At 61.8% G+C, this 18,407-nt stretch overlaps 6 protein-coding genes across 11 annotated transcripts in view; 3 read left to right on the forward strand and 3 right to left on the reverse strand.

The window, feature by feature from the left end:
- Nucleotides 1-1,417, reverse strand: part of TPRN (taperin) — a 14,830-nt gene extending 13,413 nt beyond the window's left edge. The window contains exon 1 of the mRNA XM_046640575.1: nucleotides 3-1,417. Coding sequence (XP_046496531.1) covers nucleotides 3-361 — 359 coding nt within the window. The 5' untranslated portion in view covers nucleotides 362-1,417. The remainder of the gene's footprint in view (nucleotides 1-2) is intronic.
- Nucleotides 1,418-2,629: 1,212 nt separating this feature from the next.
- TMEM203 (transmembrane protein 203) lies at nucleotides 2,630-4,199 on the reverse strand. Its single transcript, XM_046672134.1, has one exon. The coding sequence runs from the start codon at nucleotides 3,956-3,958 to the stop codon at nucleotides 3,548-3,550; it is 411 nt and encodes a 136-aa protein (XP_046528090.1). The 5' UTR covers nucleotides 3,959-4,199; the 3' UTR covers nucleotides 2,630-3,547.
- Nucleotides 4,200-4,246: 47 nt separating this feature from the next.
- Nucleotides 4,247-13,626, forward strand: NDOR1 (NADPH dependent diflavin oxidoreductase 1). 6 transcript variants are annotated; one of them, XM_046674835.1, is made up of 14 exons: nucleotides 4,247-4,460; nucleotides 4,757-4,834; nucleotides 8,911-9,008; nucleotides 10,123-10,221; nucleotides 10,302-10,403; nucleotides 10,484-10,693; nucleotides 11,158-11,279; nucleotides 11,446-11,666; nucleotides 11,743-11,850; nucleotides 12,033-12,147; nucleotides 12,272-12,418; nucleotides 12,517-12,635; nucleotides 12,714-12,808; nucleotides 12,945-13,626. In XM_046674835.1, the coding sequence occupies exons 1-14, from the start codon at nucleotides 4,326-4,328 to the stop codon at nucleotides 13,204-13,206; spliced, it is 1,911 nt and encodes a 636-aa protein (XP_046530791.1). In that variant the 5' UTR covers nucleotides 4,247-4,325; the 3' UTR covers nucleotides 13,207-13,626. The 6 variants fall into 6 exon arrangements, with proteins under 6 accessions (XP_046530791.1, XP_046530800.1, XP_046530811.1 ...); XM_046674844.1 differs by having other exon boundaries at nucleotides 12,890-13,169; XM_046674883.1 differs by having other exon boundaries at nucleotides 4,319-4,460; nucleotides 4,806-4,834; nucleotides 10,086-10,221.
- A 316-nt stretch (nucleotides 13,627-13,942) lies between these two features.
- LOC124246591 (uncharacterized) lies at nucleotides 13,943-15,937 on the forward strand. Its single transcript, XM_046674898.1, is given in 2 exon segments — nucleotides 13,943-14,843; nucleotides 14,845-15,937. Coding segments are annotated over 2 exon segments (1,026 nt in total). The 5' UTR covers nucleotides 13,943-14,093; the 3' UTR covers nucleotides 15,121-15,937.
- A 681-nt stretch (nucleotides 15,938-16,618) lies between these two features.
- On the reverse strand, nucleotides 16,619-17,581 carry RNF208 (ring finger protein 208). The gene has a single exon (XM_046646918.1). It carries the CDS (start codon nucleotides 17,567-17,569, stop codon nucleotides 16,772-16,774), a length of 798 nt encoding a protein of 265 aa, XP_046502874.1. The 5' UTR covers nucleotides 17,570-17,581; the 3' UTR covers nucleotides 16,619-16,771.
- A 386-nt stretch (nucleotides 17,582-17,967) lies between these two features.
- CYSRT1 (cysteine rich tail 1) overlaps nucleotides 17,968-18,407 on the forward strand; it is a 4,708-nt gene continuing 4,268 nt past the window's right edge. Inside the window, exon 1 of the mRNA XM_046646940.1 lies at nucleotides 17,968-18,102. The gene's annotated coding sequence lies outside the window, so the exon portion shown is untranslated. The remainder of the gene's footprint in view (nucleotides 18,103-18,407) is intronic.

Genomic DNA, 18,407 nt, shown 5'->3' on the forward strand with positions numbered 1-18,407 from the left:
GCGCCCCGCGCCGCCGCTCCGACTCGAGCCGCATGAACGGGTTCTCGCGCAGCGGGCCCAGGCTGTCCGCCAGCACCAGCCGCTCGGCCGCCGGCCCTGCGGGCCCCGCCGCGCCCGCCTCAGCCCCCGCCCCAGCCGCCGACGCTGGGCCCGCGACCCCGCTCAGGGCGGCCAGCTTAGCCCGCTTCCTCTCCAGGATCTCGCGCTTCCAGGCGGGCAGCGCGGAGCGAGGCCCCGGGCCTGGCCGCCCCAGCCCGGCCATGCTGCAGAGCGGCCGCCGGAGCCAGCGCGCGCCGTGAACTGCGGCCACCGCCCGCCGCCGGCCTTCGCGCTGCGGCCACGCCCACCTGCCGCCGCCCATTGGGGGAGGCCCGCTCAGACCCGCCCCGCGCCTGGCGGCCCCACCTATGACAGGGGAGCATGGCTTGCCGTGCTGATTGGAGGACTTTCTCTTTGACCCTGCCTTCCCGCGGGCCTCATTGGACAGCGCCCACAGCCGGGGCCAACGCCATTGGGGAAGGCCCTCCCTTTGACACGCCCCGACGCCTCGCGCCGCTCATTGGTGGCCCCCACTTCCGCCTCTGCGCCCTGGCCCGCGGCGCCGGGGGAGGAGCCCGGCGGGGGCGGGTCCTGGCTGACAGCCTGAGCCCGACCCCTGGGCCCCGCGTCGCGGGTGACCTTGGCCGCGCTGGGTCTTTGTCGTGCCAGCACCCAGCCCGACCCGTTCCCTCGCTGAGAGCGCGGTGGAGGAAGGGCCGGCCCGGGACCGGAAGGCTGTCCCGCTCCCGTGGGCGGCGCACTGGCTGCACACCAGCCTCCCGCCTCCAGGTCCCGGGACTGCCCACCTGCGGCCCTCCGTCCCCTGCGGGACCTAGTGGAGATTTCAATGCTGGAGCCCCACCAGTGCTGAGGAATCGGTTTCTCTGGAACCTCTAGCTTTTGCCGGACCCAGATCCGACTCTCTTCCTCAGACAAGCGGGAGCAGCTCTACCGCACTTTGCCCTCCACAGCCCACCAAGCACGGACGCAAGTGCGGAAGCTGGGAGGAGGCAGACAGGAAGAGGACGCCTTCCCTGCACACAAGCAGGCCCGGAGTTCTCCAGCGCAGAAAGAGCGGCCAAAGCCTGGCGTCCTATTCCACCCTGTTGCCCCCGCAGGGTACTCCTCTTTCATCTGTTGAACTTCCCCTATCCCAAGGCTGGTAGGGCTGCCACTGACACTGAGGGCACAGCTTCCCCACCCACATGCCATGAGAAAGCTTACTCCCCGTTGAGGGCTGCACTGTGCTCACCACATTCTTTGAGGCCCACTGGAGTCAAGGGGACAAGGGGAAGTTAGGGGCATCGACACGGGCAGGTGTCACCTGCCTTTCCATCACTGCCCTGCAGTCAGTAGTTGCTCAGTAACCACACTACTGCCTCCCACACCACTCACCTTCAGGAACGGGGCTCCAAGGGCACCTGGGGCTCTGCAAAGACTTGGGGCTGGTTTCCACCTGCAGTGCCCTTCGCAGCCTCTGGGTCCCATGGCAGTCTGCAGCTACCACCGCTTTACTGCTGCCTTACTCCTGCCCACTCTATTAAGCTGCAGAAAACAAACTGGATTTCAGCCTTCCAGAAATCAAGTGTCTCATCCCCCAGACTCTCCTCAAACCACCTTTCCAAAGGAAGCCAAGCCTTATGTTCACTTCCACACCAACAGGATTATCTCATTCTGAACTACCAGAATAAAACAGGGAACAACAAAACAGGCAACCTAAAAATAAGACTAAAAGGAAACCTACTCCCAAGGTTCAGCTTGCATCTGGCTTTGACACAAGTTATGCCAATCCTCGGTGGGAGACAGTCTTATAGCTGTGGGGCAAACCAGGCCAGTCTCCAAGTCAAGCATCTCAGTGGTTCAGGCCATGCAGCATCCATCCCAGGCAAAGGGTCACAAAGCTGCTTCACCAGAACAAGAGTCTGCGAACCTGTTCTGGAAAGAGCCAGACAGAATTTTAGCCTAGTGGTTCTCACCAGGGCTGTCTTTTCCCCAGGAGATTTAGCAATGTCTGGAGACACTTTTGGTTGTCACACATGAGGGATGCTACTGGAATCTAGTGAGTAGAGGCCAGGGATGCTGCTAAACTCTACAATGCTCAGGACAGCCCGCCCACACACACACACACACAGAGCAAAGAATAATCCAACCCAAAAGACCCACAGTGCCAAGACTGAGAGACTGTGCACTACAGCCACACTGACTTTCTGTCACACATTCTTCATTTTTACAACCCTTGGAAAATGTAAAAATCATTCTTAGCTGATGGGCAGCACAAAAACAGGCCTCAGGCCATAGTTTGGTGACTCCTGCCCTAGACTGTCAACAAGGCCCACAAAGACCACACACCAGGAGGAAATCAAGGTTCTGATGTCACACCTACTTGGTAGGTCCTCCACACAGGCTTACCCCGTTGTCTTCACCCCAGCCCCTAGGCAGGAAGCAGGGATTCTCCACCCCCTCTATCCACCCATGAAGCTCTAGCTGAGTTCAAGCCCCCCTAAAACCTCAGCTCTGTAACCAGCTACATCATACAGCAAGAGAGTCTCAGCATTCATCTTATTTCACCCTTAAGAAGTCAGGCAACCACTGTGCATTTCAGCAAAACATTCTCTTATTTTATTTTTATCTCAGCAAATGTTCTCATTTGGCACCTGACTAGCATCTAATCAAAGACCTCAGGCTTTGGGCTGAGACCATCTGCAAACTTCCCATTTGTAGGTCTCAATGCCCATGAGCATCAGAGCACCTGTTCCTCTCTCTGGTCCCTTAGGGAAGCCTAATCTGTCTCAGGTGCACTAACAGTGCCGGCCACAAGGTGGTGGAAAAGTCATGACACTGTAATCTACTAGGATAGGAAGCCAAGCAGCGCCTTGAAAGCAAAGTTCTTTTCTCAGGTGACAGATGTCCAGATAGGGTCCCGATCATGCTTATTCAACATACTCCTGTCTGTCTGGGCTGGAATGAAGAAAGGGCCATCCTCCCCAGTGGCACAGGGCAGGAGACAGAAGCTGGTTTACACTTCTTAGAACTCAAGTGTCTAAGGAAGTCATGTCTGGATGAATGGGGCAGTGAGCTCTTAGGTCAGCACTGCTGGCCAAAGGAAATCCCCGAGTCCAGCTTTGCAGCCTTTGCACAGGGGGCACTTTCCCAGGATCCATGAAAATACTCAGAGCCCATCAAAACATTTCACTTATATGCAGTTTTCAACTGTCAGAGGTGTTCAGGACTGTCTGGCCTGGGGACCTTCTCAAGATCTCAACTCAGGATTAGCTATTCAAAGCATGAAATAACAGGAAATACATTTTAGTGAGCAAGGCTGCTCGTTTTAGCCCGGCTGAGGGAACAATTTCAGACATTGGTATGGAGAAAACTGGGCACTCAGCAGGGCACAAGCTGGCATTGCTTTCAGACCTAGACTTCTTCTCTGGTGCGGTGGAAGTGGGACCTCAGCTGGGGGTCCAGAATTCTAGCTATCCAGAGCTCCCTCTCTCGCCCCTCTGCGAGGCTAGTTGACCCGGCAGGCACGGATCATGAGCAGCTGCAGGAGAATGAAGACTGGAGACGTGATCAGGCCGAACCAGAGCTCCCGAGTCTGCTCTACCAGCTTCTGGCACAACAACATCTCGAAGACAAACTTGAGGCTAAGAACAGTGAGGACCCAGAAGAGGCGGAGCACGGCCAGCCGCTTCTCTCCGTCCTGGAAGAGGCGCACGGACACGATGGTGGTGAAGTAGGTGCTGAGACCGTCAGCGGCAAAGAAGGGCACGAACACATTCCACCAGGAGAGGCCGGGGCCCAGGCCGTCCACACGCAGCGCCAGCAGCACTGAAAACACCAACAGGGCCAACAGGTGAACGAAGATCTCGAAGGTGGCAAAGCCCAGCCACTGCACCAGCTCCCGGAGCGAGAAGAGCATCGCGCCGGTTGAGCGCGGGCCCGGGCCCGGCCGAGCGGCCCACCCGCCGGACTGCGCCTCCTCTCCCCGCGGACCTCGCCGGCGCCTGCCGCCGTGGCCCCCGCGGCGAGCGAGAGGCAGCGAGCGGCCCCGCCTGCCCCGGCCCTCGGCCCCGGCGCGCCGCCGATCCCCCGGCCCCGGCCCGGGACCCAGCACTGGCCGCCAGCGGATACCGGCCTCGCTCGGACGCCATGCCCCGCCGGGCGCGGCCTGAGGACGTCACTTCCGGCCGACGCCGGGAGCCGGAAGTCGAGGTCGGCCCGGCGCCAGAGCGTGGGAGCGCTGGCTGCTGGGGTTCCGGGGCGCTGGGGTCCGGAGGCGAGCCCCGATGCCGACACCGCGGCTTCTGGTCCTTTTTGGCAGCCAGACAGGCACGGCGCAGGATGTGTCGGAGAGGCTGGGCCGCGAGGCCCGGCGCCGGCGGCTCGGCTGCCTGGTGCAGGCCCTGGACTCCTACCCGGTGGTGAGGGCTCCCTGGGCCTCGGTGGGGAGAGCGAGCGGGCCCGGGGCGCCGCGCTGTGTGAAAGCGGGACCTTCCGTGGCAGCGGATTTAGGGGACGGGCGAGCTTGGGAACGGCGGCTCAGCTTAGCACGTGGAGAAGGGGCAGGTTGGAGGGTGGACCTGGAAGTGGGGAGACAGGCCGGCTCTCGCGGGTGCGGAGTCCCTTTGCCCCCTGACCCCGAGTGAAGGAGAGGGGGCTGCGGGAGGATGTCTGGTCGCTAAAGCCCGACGTCTGACACGTGTGTCTTTTCGTTGAGGTGAATCTGATTAATGAGCCCTTGGTGATATTTGTTTGTGCAACTACAGGCCAAGGAGATCCCCCTGACAACATGAAGGTAAGGCTGACTGAAGGGACTTTCTCTGCTCAGGAGCTCAGATCCCTGCCCTCGACCCTCACCCTGTTTTCATTGCCTAGAGAGTCCAGAAGCACAATCAGTAGTTGTCCTCCCAGACCTGCTGCACCAGCGTGGGTTTGGGAGGATGTCTTTGGGTGGAGCTGGGTGCTCTGCTTCCTAATAAACTCTTTGCAGGCTGCCAAATAGCCTTGTTCTCCATTTTAACTTTCCGTATTTTTCCACAGGTATATATGAATCTGGTCTGGGTTTTGTGTGTGTTTCAAAACTGTTTGATTTTCAGGGAAAATTCTCCAATTCTTTGACCACTGTTTGAGCACACATGATAGTCCAAGCATGATCTAGTGCTGGGAATCCAGTTATAAACCCCATGGCCACATTTCTACTCTTATGGAGCTCACAATATAGCAGAAGCAACAAGTTTAACAGGCAGTTACAATGCGAGGAAATACATACTGCTGGGGAAGGTGCCAGATGTTATGGGAGCATTAATAAGGGCTATCTAGCCCAACCTGGGGTCTCAGGGAGAGCTTTCTGGAAGAACTAAGTGTAGGCTAAGTCCTAAAGGGTGAGTGGGGGCTAGCCAGGCACCAGGAAAGAGGGAGCAGTGCTCACAGAGGCGAAAGACAGCCTGGCCTCTGGGAATAGTGGAAAGCGGCTCAGGATCTGAGCCAAGGAGTGCATTGGGGTGGGAGAGGAGAGGAGAGGAGAGACAGGAAGCCAGGCTCAATCCCAAGGATCTGGCAGCCACAGTGAGGCTGTGGAGTCTACAGGGGTGACACTGTCACATTAGTATTTTAGCAAAACCTCTTGTCCACAATGGGGACAGGCTGTAGGAGAGCAAGAACAACATGGGGGTGCATGGAGCAGGCAGGAGACTAGCAGCCTGACCAGGATGTGGCAGAGCAGAGGAAAGTGGACATGTTCCAGAGATGTTAAGGAGGTAGATTTTGTGTTCAAATGGATCTCAGAAGAGGAAGAAGATGGAATCAAGACAGGGATTTGGGTTTGGGTGCCAGCATGGAAGGTGGTTCCACACACAGAATTAAGAGACTAGGGAGGGCTAGGTGCCTGGAAGCTGTCCAGGTGGAGATGTGTGGTAGGTCTGTAGCTCACATGAGGATCCTGGCTCAGAGGCCTGCGAAAGGAAGCTTCTCCCTCCCCTAGGACAGGCCCCCCTAAACGCCAAGGGCATCAGAGCTAGAGAAAAGCCTGTGAGGGGGCAGGAAAGTGGCCCCAACAGTGGTCAGCAGGAGTGTGCCGTCTCCAAGGTCCAGGGCAGGGAGGTGACTATTCCAGAGGAAGGTCTCCAGCACTCAAAGCCGCACTGGAGACAAGTAAGATAAGGTCCGAGAGGCATCAGTGGGGTTTATCAGCAAAGGGACTGTTGGTGACCTCAGGGGGCGGGGGAGAGCAGTTTCAGTGGCTGACAGGGAGAGAAGCTGGATTCCAGGGTCATGAGATCAACAAGCGAGTAATTGGAGATAGTCTTTTAAGGATGTCTATACGTTAAACCACTCAAAAGAGATTCTGGCTGTGAATGGGGCTAAGTGGTTAAAAATAAGGTATTTATAACATGGGAGAGACTCAGGCCTGTTGAAATGCTGATGGGAGAAAGAGGGTGAAGATGGAAGAAGGGGATTGGAGTGAGGATGATGTGGGAGACCCGGGGGGAGGCCCCAGTGCATGCAGAGGGGGCTCTTTGGACAGGAAGAGGATGGGAGGGAAGGTGAGTCGGAGGGAATCAGAGGCAGGAGGTGAAAGGTGGGTGCAGAAGATGCAGGGCGTGGGAAGGGAGGTGGGGGACAAAGACCTCCATCAGGTCAGTAGGCTGGGCAGTCAGGGCCGAGGTGTGATCTCGACACTGGAAGCCAGCAGAACAAAGGTGATGATGATCCTGCCGGGACAAAGGTGGATAAAGAACGGAAGAGTGCAGGGATGGACACCTTCATGGAGGTGGTCAGGAGTGGGGTTCCCCAACCACAGCAGGGACTGGAGGCTCCTCGAGGGTGTAGACCAGGGGCCCAGGGACATGGAGGCGGGAACACTGCTCCTGCTGGAAACCAGGTTTGGGGATGGCTGCGTACTAAACAAGAAGGCACCAGCCTGCTTGCCGCAGTCCTCTGAGAGTGCTGGGGTCAGGTGTGCCTTGCCAGCAGCCGACGAGAGGGGCCCTCTCTGGGGAAACTGGGTGACCGCAGCAGAAGGCTGGGTAGCTGGATCCCTAGGCCCAAACTCACGGTTTTCTGTCGGCCTCTTAAGTACAAATAGACCACATAGAACCACCATGCCCTCAAGGAGAGACACCAGTGAGAGACAGAGACCAAGGGAAGCACTTAGGGAACTTGGGGACCGGTGTCTGCAGAGAAGGGAGAGAACTCCACATCCATGGGACAAGAATGCACACAACGGGCCCAGCTGGAGGCTGAGAAAATGTGCTTTAAAGTAGTGTCGGGAAAACCTTAAAAGATCAGAAAATAAAGTTGCGAAATTCTACCGAAAAGTATAACAAAAAATGAGATAGGAAACCAGAAAGAAAATGCCAGAATTCTAAGCTCATTCCAGTAGCTTCAGAACAGGAAGAAGAGAGCAGAGGGAGGGGGGAAAATGATGAAGGAAATAGGAAAACATCCCAGAACCGGAGGCCCGGCCTTTAGCCTGAGAGCCTGCCACATGCTCTGGAGGGCCCCGTGGGTGGTGACTGAAAAGGGTTCCCATGGAGGCACGTCGTCATGAGTTTCAGCTGTTGGGGACAGAGCAAGTCACAGAGGGGCACCGGATTCTCAGCAGTGACCACCCAGCTGGGCCAGCTCAGAGCAGAGCCTCAGGTTTTTAGGGAGGATGGTTCAACCCCAGGTGTGCCCTGCCGATCTGCCAGTCAGTGTGTGGGGAGAATTGGCATTTTCAGACATGCAGAGTCATGAGAATTGTGTCTTCCCTGGACCCTTTACCAGGAAGCACCTGGAGGGGGTTCTCTGCAGGCGGCAGGAAACAGGTCTCAGCACGAGTGTGCAGGGGAGGTCTCAGGAGGCAGAGCACTTTGTCCCCAGCGGTGGCTGATCCAGCCAAGTCTTTGAGAAGACCAGGGGGCACTCCAGGGCAGGCGGGCAGAGCCAGGGTCCCTCCACCCCAGCAGACCTCTGGACCGTACACAGAGGCCAGTGTCGAGGGGCTGAGGTCTCCACGGGCTGAAGGTGATGTGAAACTGTTTCTTAGAAGCGCCTCAAGGTCTGCAGGGAGCCCAGGTCAAGTTGTGGAACAGGACGTGCTCTGACCAGGGCCACCTGGTGGGTGAGCCTGTGGTGGCAGGAGAGGGACTGGGGCCTGGACCTCGCGGGTCTGTGTGTAAGGCCCCCTGGGATGGCTGGATGCATGGAGGTGAGGGTGCACAGGGAATGGGGACAGATGTGGGTCCTCATCCAGCATACAGGGTCAGGTGGGGGCCGTGGGGATGGGGAACTCATGTGGAGTGGCCTGATGGTGGCTCAGGGCCAAGAAAGAGGTTCCAAAGGGAGGAAGTTCCACCCTTTGAGGTGAGGCTAGGACCGAAGAGGGGCTGCCAGCTCTGCCAGCTCAGCCCAGAGCCTCTTCTGTGGCTGCAGAGGCCCCAGTCCGTGACAGGGCTGAGAACCGAGGGGCCCTCGGGACACCAGACTCTTGGTTTGAAGGAGAGGGGCCAACCCAAGTAGGAGCAGGCGCTTCCTCCACCCTGGGGAGAGCTGAGGGGGAGCAGCCGGTAGCAGGCACCTCCCTGGTGAGCGTCAGGGCCATCCTCCAGCCTGCCCCCCAAGGTGAGAAGGTGCACCTGCTCCCAGCACCCTCTCCCCCGGGAAGGAGTGGAGCCCAACACTCTGGTGGTAGTTCTGGGACATCATCTACTCTTTGTCGATTTTCTGCCTTTTTCCAAATTTTTTCCATTGTGGTGGAATAAAAACTGGTGGTGTTGTCTTGATGACAAAGCTCTTAAAGAGCAGGAAAGCAGAGTTCTGGGAAGATCCAGGACACAGGCCCTCCCCACCCCACCCTGAGGCTGCTAACTGGGTTTCTTCTGGCTGTAGAACTTCTGGAGGTTCATATTCCGGAAGAACCTACCGTCGACCTCCCTCTGTCAGATGGACTTTGCTGTCCTGGGCCTCGGGGATTCCTCTTACGCCAAGTGAGTCGGGGTGGGCGGGCTGCTGGCCTGAGGGGACTGTCCTCAAGGTTGAGCACAAAGTATCCTGGCAGAGGGACATGTGACCCAGCCCCCAGGCTCCCACCAGACTTCAGGCCGTGGCCCTGGCTGTGCGTCCTGGTCCCACAGACACTCCCTAGTGGGTGCCTCCTCCAGGCCCAGGGGCCCTGGGGGCTCAAAGAGGCAGGCAGGGCAGCAAAGTGGAGGCCAGGCTCGGGGGTATGCTTGAGGCATCTTTCAAGGCAGGAGGTGATGTCTGAATCTGGACATCCAGGGCCTTAGCCAGTGTGCAGCTGCCCTGAGACAAGCCAGCGCCATATGTCTTCATATGACTTGAGACAACGTAGGTCCTCCCACTCTTTCCCCATTTTTATGAAACCATGTGAGATGTTTGTGAGATGTGATCGTGAAATAATTGGGCTTACAGAGAGCACAGAGAACAGGACAGTGGGGTAGGCGGCAGACGTGGAAAAGTCCCAGCCCCCGGGAGCCCCCCAAGGCCACCATGTCCCTGGGCATGGCAGAGTGGCCACCTTTGCTCCCTTTTCTTTCAACATCATCATGACATATCTGTGTTTTAAGCAAAGAGTAGTATTGCTCTGCATTATTCCTGAAGTCCTGAGGAATTTGTGTTCAAGGGTATGCATGGCATTGTCACTGAAACCCCTGCTTGTCCAGCACATGGGCTGAGGGAGGGGTCGTTGGGTACGGACGCCTCCAAAGCTGGACACGGCAGGAGGAGGCCCATGATCGCGCAGGTGAAAAGACAGAAAATGGGGGACAGGGTGACCCTCATCTCCTGGGGCGTTTGTTCTGTGCTGAATGTAGGTATTCGTTCACGTTGGGGCACGTGCCCACAGACACAAGGGCGGGTGGGAGCCCCTACTGCCACCAGCATTCCTGGGAGGAGCTGCCATTTAAGGAGTTGGCAGTGAGAACAGAAAGACCCCAGAAAGATCTGAGGAACCCCCCACACTCCAGGGACCCCGGGATTGAGCATCCATCATGCCGGAGGTCTCTTCGGGGCCCCTGTGGGGCTCTGCCCTCTGCCTTGCACAGGGCCTGGTTCGGGGCCAGCCTCGCACTCTCTGCACAGGTTCAATTTTGTGGCCAAGAAGCTACACCGACGGCTGCTGCAGCTCGGGGGCAGTGCCCTGCTGCCCATGTGCCTGGGCGATGACCAGCATGAGCTGGGGTGAGTGTGGAAGGGGGGGCCCCCTGAGGGCCCAGCATGAGCAGGGTCCCCTGAGACCAGTGCACATGTGCTCTCTCCAGGCCCGATGCCGCCATTGACCCCTGGCTGCACGACCTGTGGAAGAAGGTGCTGGACCTGCACCCAGTGCCCCTCGACCTGGGCATCATCCCCACTGGCATTCCGTGAGTGTGGGCTAGGGGCCTCCCGAGGGGCAGCTCCTCCAGGCCCTGCCGACGGCCTGACGAGTGTGCACCCTCCACAGTTTGCCCTCCAAGTTCACCTTGCAGTTTCTGGAGGAGGCCCCCGTCACACACTCTGAGGAGCAGCATGTGGCCAGGACGGACCCCCAGGATTCCCCTTCAGAGCTGCACCCTTTCCTCGCACCCATGGTCTCCAACCAGAGGGTCACCGGCCCCTTGCACTTCCAGGATGTTCGCCTGATCGAGTTCGACATCACAGGCTCTGGGCTCAGGTGAGGGGCCAAGACACCAAGTGAGCAGCCTCTCCGGTCTGGGGACCCGTGGAGGGCACCACCAAGGCGGCTGGGGGACGCAGGCCAGTGTCCTCCCCACAGTCTGTCCTCCCTTCACGATGTCCTCCCCTCACAGTGTCCTCCCCTGAGAGCACAGTGTCCTCCCCTCACGGTGTCCTCGCCTCACAGTGTCCTCCCCTCACAGTGTCCTCCCCTCACAGAATCCTCCCCTCAGAGCACAGTGTCCTCACTGCACAGTGTCCCCCCTCACAGCCTCCTCCCCTCAGAGCACAGTGTTCTCCCCACAGCGTCCTCCCCTCACAGCATCCTCCCCTCAGAGCACAGGGTCCTCCCCTCACAGCGTGCCCCCTACTGCATCCCCCCTCACAGCGTCCTCCCCTCAGAGCAGTGTCCTCCCCTCACGGTGCTCCCCCCCGTCACGTCACGGTGTTCTCCCCTCACAGCTTTACAGCTGGCGATGTGGTGCTGATCCAGCCCAAGAACATAGCCCCCCACGTCCAGCAGTTCTGCCAGCTGCTGGGCCTGGACCCCGACCAGTGCTTCACACTGCAGCCGCGGGAGCCAGGTGTGGCCCCAGAGTGGGGGTTTGGGAGCTGTGGGAGCCCTGGGAGGAGGGGCACCCCGGGAGCTCGGGCCACCCCCCACCCTCGCTCTCCCCTACCCCGGGGTCCACAGTGTGTTCTGCCCTCCCCTGTGTCCGGCACCCCACGGTCTCCCACTCCCTGCTGCAGGTGTCCCCTGCCCCGTGCAGCTGCCCCAGCCCTGCTCTGTGCGGCGCCTCGTGTCCCAGTACCTGGACATCACCAGCGTGCCGCGCCGCTCCTTCTTTGAGCTGCTGGCCTGTCTCTCCCCCCACAAGCTGGAGCGAGAGAAGCTGCTGGAGTTCAGCTCTGCCCAAGGCCAGGAGGAGCTGTGCGAGTACTGCAGCCGGCCCCGCAGGACAGTCCTGGAGGTGCGGGTGAGGCTGGGCGGGCAGGTGGGCAGTGTTGCCGAGCTGGCCGCAGCCCTCTGAGACTGTCTCCACGCAGGTTTTGTGCGACTTCCCACACACGGCTGGAGCCATCCCCCCAGACTACCTGTTGGACCTCGTCCCCCTGATCCGGCCACGGGCCTTCTCCATTGCCTCCTCCCTGCTGGTGAGAGTCAGGACCGGCCTCAGGGAAGCCAGGGCTGGGGCCTCTGGAGGGGGCAGCAGGGCCTGGTGTACAGGCGGGGGGCTGCCCCCTGACCCTCGACATCAACCCCACACCTGGCTGATCCTGAGGTGGGAGGCAGGGGTAGCCCACCGGGGCAGGACACCCACCATCCCATCCCCCAGGCTCACCCCTCGAGGCTGCAGATCCTCGTGGCTGTGGTGCAGTACCAGACACGCCTCAAGGAGCCCCGCCGGGGCCTCTGCTCCTCCTGGCTGGCGTCCCTGGACCCTGAACAAGGTGACCGTAGCTCTCTGGTGGGTGGGGTCTGGGTCCTGAGCCCCCTTTTGCACTCACCATGGCCTGTCCTGGGCTGGGGCTCTGGGCCTCCGAGCCTCTTTCAGGCGCTTCCCTCCTGCAATAGGACCTGTCCGGGTGCCCCTGTGGGTGCGGCCTGGGAGCCTGACCTTCCCAGAGACACCAGACACACCTGTGATCATGGTGGGGCCTGGCACTGGTGTGGCCCCCTTCCGAGCGACTGTCCAGGAGCGTGTGGCCCAGGGTCAGACCAGTGAGTGCAGAGGGCCCAGGGCAGGATGGTGGCTGGGCTGGCCAGGCTGAGCCTCACAGGCTCAAGTCCAGACTCGAGGACACCCTGCGTTTCCCCAGGAAACTTCTTGTTCTTCGGCTGCCGCCAGCGGGACCAGGACTTCTACTGGGAGCCCGAGTGGAAGGAGCTGGAGAAGAGGGGCTGCCTGACCCTGGTCACAGCCTTCTCCCGGGAGCAGGTGGGTGTGCAAAGAGCAGGGGCGGGTGAGCCTGGGGCGGAGGCTGGGGTACAGACTCACCCCGTGCCCCGCCTGCAGGAGCAGAAGGTATACGTGCAGCACCGGCTCCGGGAACTCGGGCCGCTGGTGTGGGAGCTGCTGGACCACCAGGGCGCCTACTTCTACCTCGCAGGGTGAGCCTGAGTACGGGGTGGGTGGGAGCCAGCCCTCTGAGGGTCCCAGCCTCACTGAGCCCCTCTGGCCTGTCCCTCCAGCAATGCCAAGTACCTGCCAGTGGATGTGTCAGAAGCCCTGATGTCCATCTTCCAGGAGGAGGGCGGGCTCTCCAGCCCTGACGCCGCTGCCTACCTTGCCAGGCTGCAGCGGACACTGCGTTTCCAGACTGAAACGTGGGCCTGAGAAGCCATCCTGCTGGGGCGCTCATTGTCTCCTCCCGCCCTATGTGATCCCAGGCGGGGGATGGCCAGTCCTCCTGCACAGCCGCACTCCAGTCCACCCAGGGTCCCACACTCAGCCTGGACCCCCGCTGCCCTACTACCACCCCACCCCACCCCACTCTACCCAGCTTTGAATCCACCCGCCTTGTCCAGGGTTCCAGGTTACTACTGGCCTGTCCCCACTGGCTCCAACTTGGGTCCTGGTCAGAGTGCTGCCCTGGGTTGCACAGGACCCAAGAAGCTACTGGCAGCCTGATGGGCATCAGGGGACCTCCCCAGATGCCAGCTTTCAGAAAGCCTAGGAATCTGGGGTGCAGGGTCCCTGGGAAGGCCAAATGCCCCCTCCTCTGCCCTGGGGGACAGTGGGTTACCAGTCACCTTTTGCTACATCTCCATGCCGTACCACGAAGTGCTCAGTGCCATCTTGGGCTTCACAGGGCTCAGGCTTGGGCTTGAAGACAGCAAGGACCCCGAGCAGCGGGAGGAGGCCCACCCAGCACACATGTTCTTTGTCTGGTTCTGGGAAAGCCTCAGCAATAAATTGTGGGCTCTGAGTGGCTGCTTCTGACCTGCTTTTTTTTGTGCTTGTCCTGGTGCCTCAAGTGGTGGGGTGGCCCGCCTGTGGTTCCTGATTCTAACATGGGGCACCAGCTGTTTGCCCACCTTGTACAAGCTTTACTCTGGCTCTGACAGCCAAGCATGCGGGTCCTGGAGAGGGGCCCTGGAAAGGAAGGAAGGAAAGGGAAGGCCCTGGGCCAGGTCCGGCAGGGAGGGGGTGAGGCCCAGGAGGTAGGGGGTGTGACGGGGTGGAGGAGGGCGGAGGGGGTGTGGCCAGGAGGGGGAGGGTGGATGCTGTCCCAGCCCCTGGGAGGGGCCTTCAGCTCTGGGAGGAGAGTTCCTGTCGGAGGAGTCAGGCAGGCTGGCCTGCCCAGCACTGCTGCCTGGAGTCAGTCTGTCTGTTGGTCAGTCACTGACACAAGTAGGCTGTGGCTGCGGCCTGGCTGGGGCGGATCCAGTGGGGATGGCACAAGCTGGCCCAGGGGTCGCCTGGAGCTGGCACAGCGCTGGGGCCCAAGCGAAGTTTACTTTCGGTGGGGCACGGAGCCCGGAGGAAGCGGCAGCTGCTGCGAGGTCAGTGCCAGACCCTGCCCCAGCCCCTGAGGACCACGCTGACCTTCCCAGCCTCAGCCACCCCGTCGCCACCCTGGGGTCCCAGCCCACCCATCCTGACTCCTGCTTCCGGGCTCCCACCCCTGAACTGTGCCCTTGGGTCCCCACTTACGGCCCTGCTGACCCCAGCTCTGGGCTTGCCAGTCCACCTTCGGCCTCCCTCGGCTCTGAGGGCCTGGACCCACTGCGCCAAGTGCCAGCAGATGAAGGGTTGGACAGTGGGGCTCTGGGGAGCTCCCAGGGTGCCAGGACTCCGGACAGTGAGCCCCTGCTGGGGGCCACAGCCCCAGCCTGCCCCTGGGCCGGGTCCTTGGGGGAGGACAAGGAGAAGGAGCAAGGGGAAGAGGAGTGCCCCATCTGCACGGAGCCCTATGGGCCCAGTGAGCGCCGCCTGGCCCTGTTGAACTGTGGCCACGGCCTGTGCGTGGGCTGCCTGCACCGGCTGCTGGGCACGGCCCCCAGCGCCGACCTGGGCCGCGTGCGCTGCCCGCTGTGTCGCCAGAAGACGCCCATGCTTGAGTGGGAGATCTGCCGGCTGCAGGAGGAGCTGCTGCAGGCCGACGGGCCCCAGCGCCCCCCCCCCCCCCATCCCCCCAGTGCCCCCCCGCCAGGGCCCTGGGCCCTGGGCCTCCCTAGAGCACCGCTACCAGCTGCGCTTCCTGGCAGGGCGTGTGGGCGGCCGGGGCTGCCTGCCCTTCCTGCCCTGCCCGCCTTGCCTAGGCGCCCGGCTATGGGCCCTGCGGGGACGAGGGCCCTGTGCCCGCCGCCTGGCACTGCTGGGCCTGCTGGCCCTCGAGCTGCTGGGGCTGCTGCTCATCTTCATGCCGCTCATGCTGCTGGGGCTGCTTTTCATGCTGCTGGACCGCTCCGGCCGCTGAGCAGCACCCATGCCTGGATAGCCCTGCCACCAACAGACCAGGAGGCCCAGACTGGTTGCCGTGTCCCGAAGCCTCAGTGCCACAGGGCCTTGGGAGCACCTTGCCCTGAGGCCTGATGACCAGGCCGGAAAGCCTAAGGTTGACCAGGGCACTAACCTTCAATCAAGACCCAAGACTGGGACCCAGGGCCACCCAGAAGCCTGTGTTCAGCGCCTGACCCAGCCAGAGACTCCAAACCTCCCTGCTGTCCAGAGACTGGCCACCAGTGCCCAAGGACAACGCTGGAGGAGATCTGTGACCAGGCACCTCAATGGACAGACATCATACTGACACTGGGCCGTCTCCACCCCAAGCCAGGCCCGTCTGCAAGGGGGCACAGCCCACACGACAGTAAACAGTGCAGGTTCCTTGAAGAGGGTGGGGCCCTGGGCAGAGGCACCTGCAGGCCCCCTACCCCCGCCCCCTTGCCACCCGTGTTCCAGATAAGGGCCAGTGTGTGTTCTCTGAAGGTCACGGCAGCCAAGGGGAGGGACCCTTGCTGTGCAAGCTCAGCCCACAAAGGGCCTCCTCCCGGCCGGGTCAGGACCCAAGGGGGTGGGCCCAAGCGGCTGGGGGTCCAGCACAAGCCCCTGAGGTCAAGGGACAAGGGCCCAGCCATGCCTCGGAGCCAGAGCATGCAGGCTGAGGCCCGACTGCCCTGCACCCTCACATTGCCGATCCTAGGGCCTTTGTCTGAAGGACGGACACAGTCCGCGCTGCCTCCTGGGCTGGTTGGGGCCACGCTGAGCACTGTGCCTGGCACTAGAAAGAACTCTCAATAAACAGCTGCCTTGGAGCTGTCACTCCTGCGTTGTCACCACCACCTTTACTCTGTCTTCACCATCCAGGTGGCTCTCCTCCACTCTCCTCCATCTCCAAATCCAGGTCGTCCGAGTTCCAGACAGGAGGCCCCTGGGTCCTCGTACCTCACCACGATCACAGCCAGTCCTGGTCCCAACCCCAACTCAGACTGGCCCAAGGGCCATTCCCACACAACCTCAGAGGCCCAGGTGGGCACCAAGAGCCAAGCAGACTGACTTGTCCCCCACATAGCCACCCCCACATTCAGTGGCCAGTGCAGAGGAAACATCCTCCCTTTGCCCAGCTAGGCCCTATCTGCACACCTGCCCACTCAGTGCTGCCCAGCACACACAGCCTGCTGGTTCTGCATGGATGTGTGGAGCATTCACGTATACATATGCACGCATGCGCACGCACACACACACACACACACACACACACACACACACACACTAGCAGGCCCAGCCCTTCTGAGGGGCATGCCGGGCCCAGCCTGGCCCCCAGCGAGCAGAGCAGGCTGACCCCAAGCACACTGGGCCTCCCTCTGGCAGCTCCAGGCTGGACCCTGTCTGGGTTGCGGCTCTCAGCGGCCCCCTGGCCCAGGTCTGGGCACAGGGCACAAGAGCAGGCTTCAGGGAACAAGGTGCAAACTTTGGCAAAGAGTTTTAATGGCAAAGTTGGCTGCAGCGACAATGCCACATGGGTAGGGGCCAGAAGCTGTGATGGGCGAGGGTCAGCGAGTGACAGGGCAGGGCCGGATCCCTGACCAAGCGGCGAGTGAGAATGGCGGGCAGTGGCGGGCGGGCAGGTGCTACATGATGGAGCAGGCAGACAGCGGGTTCCGCACGTGGCAGGTGCAGGCGGCCCCACAGTACTGCCGGAAGGTCTGGTAGCAGCTGCCCTCGGGCTCGCCCCCCCACTGGCCACCGGCCGGGGCAGTCAGCGCCTCGGGGGGCAGGCGGCTCAGGATGGACGTGTTGACAGCCAGTGCGGCCAGACCGTAGTCAGTGAAGAGCACAGTCTCGCGGCGGCAGGTGGGGCAGGAGATGAACTTGTATTTGGGGCAGGACTCATAGAGGATCTGCAGGCACTGCTCACACACAGAGTGCAGGCAGGACAGCACACGGGGCCGCCGCTGCGTGACGTTGTACGTGTGCCCGCAGGTGGGGCACTCCAGGGGCTCACCTGCAGCCGGTGCTGCCATGGCGGAGGCCCCCGAGGTGCCAGGGCCAGGCCTGATAACGTACTGATTCACGATGACCTCATCCGCCGGTGCCACTCGGGGGAAGCCCAGCTCTGCACTGCCCTTGCGGGGCCGACGTGGCAGAGGTGGGGTGCGGGGCGTCCCTTCCAGGGCAGGCATGTCTCCCCCACATGCCTGGTTGACGATGATCTCCGTGTCTGAGGGCCAGGCGCGCTTGGGTGCCAGAGCAGGGGTGGGCCGGGGTACAGGTGGGAAGCAGGGGGCGGCCGCCTGCAGCTCGGGGAACTTCTCAGGATGGACAATCTTCATGGCCTCCATCTTGAGGATGACATGAGGGCCCTTCAGGCAGGACATGAGGAGGCCCGGCCAGCCACTGCCCACCTCGGGCCCAAGGTCAGACGGCATCCGGCTGTCTCCTGTCAGACTGGGTGTTTGGGTGGGTAGGGGCGTTGGGTGGGGCCGGGAGGGAGGAGAGGGGGCAGCATCCTGGTCCTGCCAGGCCTGGTGAGGACCCGGGCTGCCCTGTGGACTCCTGGGGGCTGCTGGTGAGAGCTGGGGCGGCAGGGCACCCCCCAGTGGCCACAGCGGCTTCTCTGGTCCAGTCCTAGGAGAAGGAAGAAGGGGCGGAGGAGGGGGAGGGAGGCGGGGGCAGGGGGGTGTGGGGGGCTGCCCTGGGCTGGAGGTCTGGCCCAGGGGCTCACCCAGGGTCTCCAGCTGCTGAGGATGGCGAGGGGGCGTGGGGGGGGGCTCCCCCTGCAGCCGAGGTCAGCAGTCCCCGGGCCGGGACATCCGGGCAGGCAGGGGCTAGGTGGGCCCCATGGCTCCAGGACAGGGCGCCCAGGGAAGGCAGTTAGCCTGAGCCCTGGCTGCGGGTGGACCCGGGCCGCGGGCTCGGCGGCGACGGGAGCGGAGAGGCCTGGATCAGGCCGGAGCTGCAGGTGAGAGACAGCGTGAAAGCAGCGCCCGGACCCACCCTCACCCCCACCCACGCCTTGCACAAAAGACCAGGCGCCCGACCTCTGACCCCGACCCGCGCTAGATTGGGAACCCAGCCCCTCCCCAGTCCCCGCCCCCGAGACGCGACCCCTGCCCGGGTGGGGAGGGGCGGCGAGTTGCGACCCCGCGGCCATCTGGCCCCGCCCGCGCTCACCTGCCCCAGCCTGGCGTCCCCGGGCCGCGCGCCGCCGCCGCAGAGGTTGTCTCAAAGGCAGGCCCCGATGCGGCGCCCGCGCCTCGGCCCGGC

This window comes from Equus quagga, chromosome 1, assembly GCF_021613505.1.
Source record: "Equus quagga isolate Etosha38 chromosome 1, UCLA_HA_Equagga_1.0, whole genome shotgun sequence".
NCBI classification, from domain to species: domain Eukaryota; kingdom Metazoa; phylum Chordata; class Mammalia; order Perissodactyla; family Equidae; genus Equus; species Equus quagga.

Excerpts from the sequence above, each read along its gene's own strand:
- TMEM203 (XM_046672134.1), bottom strand. The coding sequence starts at position 3,958 with ATGCTCTTCTCGCTCCGGGAGCTGGTGCAGTGGCTGGGCTTTGCCACC.
- NDOR1 (XM_046674835.1), top strand. The coding sequence starts at position 4,326 with ATGCCGACACCGCGGCTTCTGGTCCTTTTTGGCAGCCAGACAGGCACG. Across the intron at positions 10,404-10,483 it reads ATCATCCCCACTGGCATTCC|TTTGCCCTCCAAGTTCACCT; the intron begins GTGAGTGTGGGC and ends CACCCTCCACAG. Across the intron at positions 12,419-12,516 it reads TGTGGCCCAGGGTCAGACCA|GAAACTTCTTGTTCTTCGGC; the intron begins GTGAGTGCAGAG and ends GCGTTTCCCCAG.
- RNF208 (XM_046646918.1), bottom strand. The coding sequence starts at position 17,569 with ATGCCGTCTGACCTTGGGCCCGAGGTGGGCAGTGGCTGGCCGGGCCTC.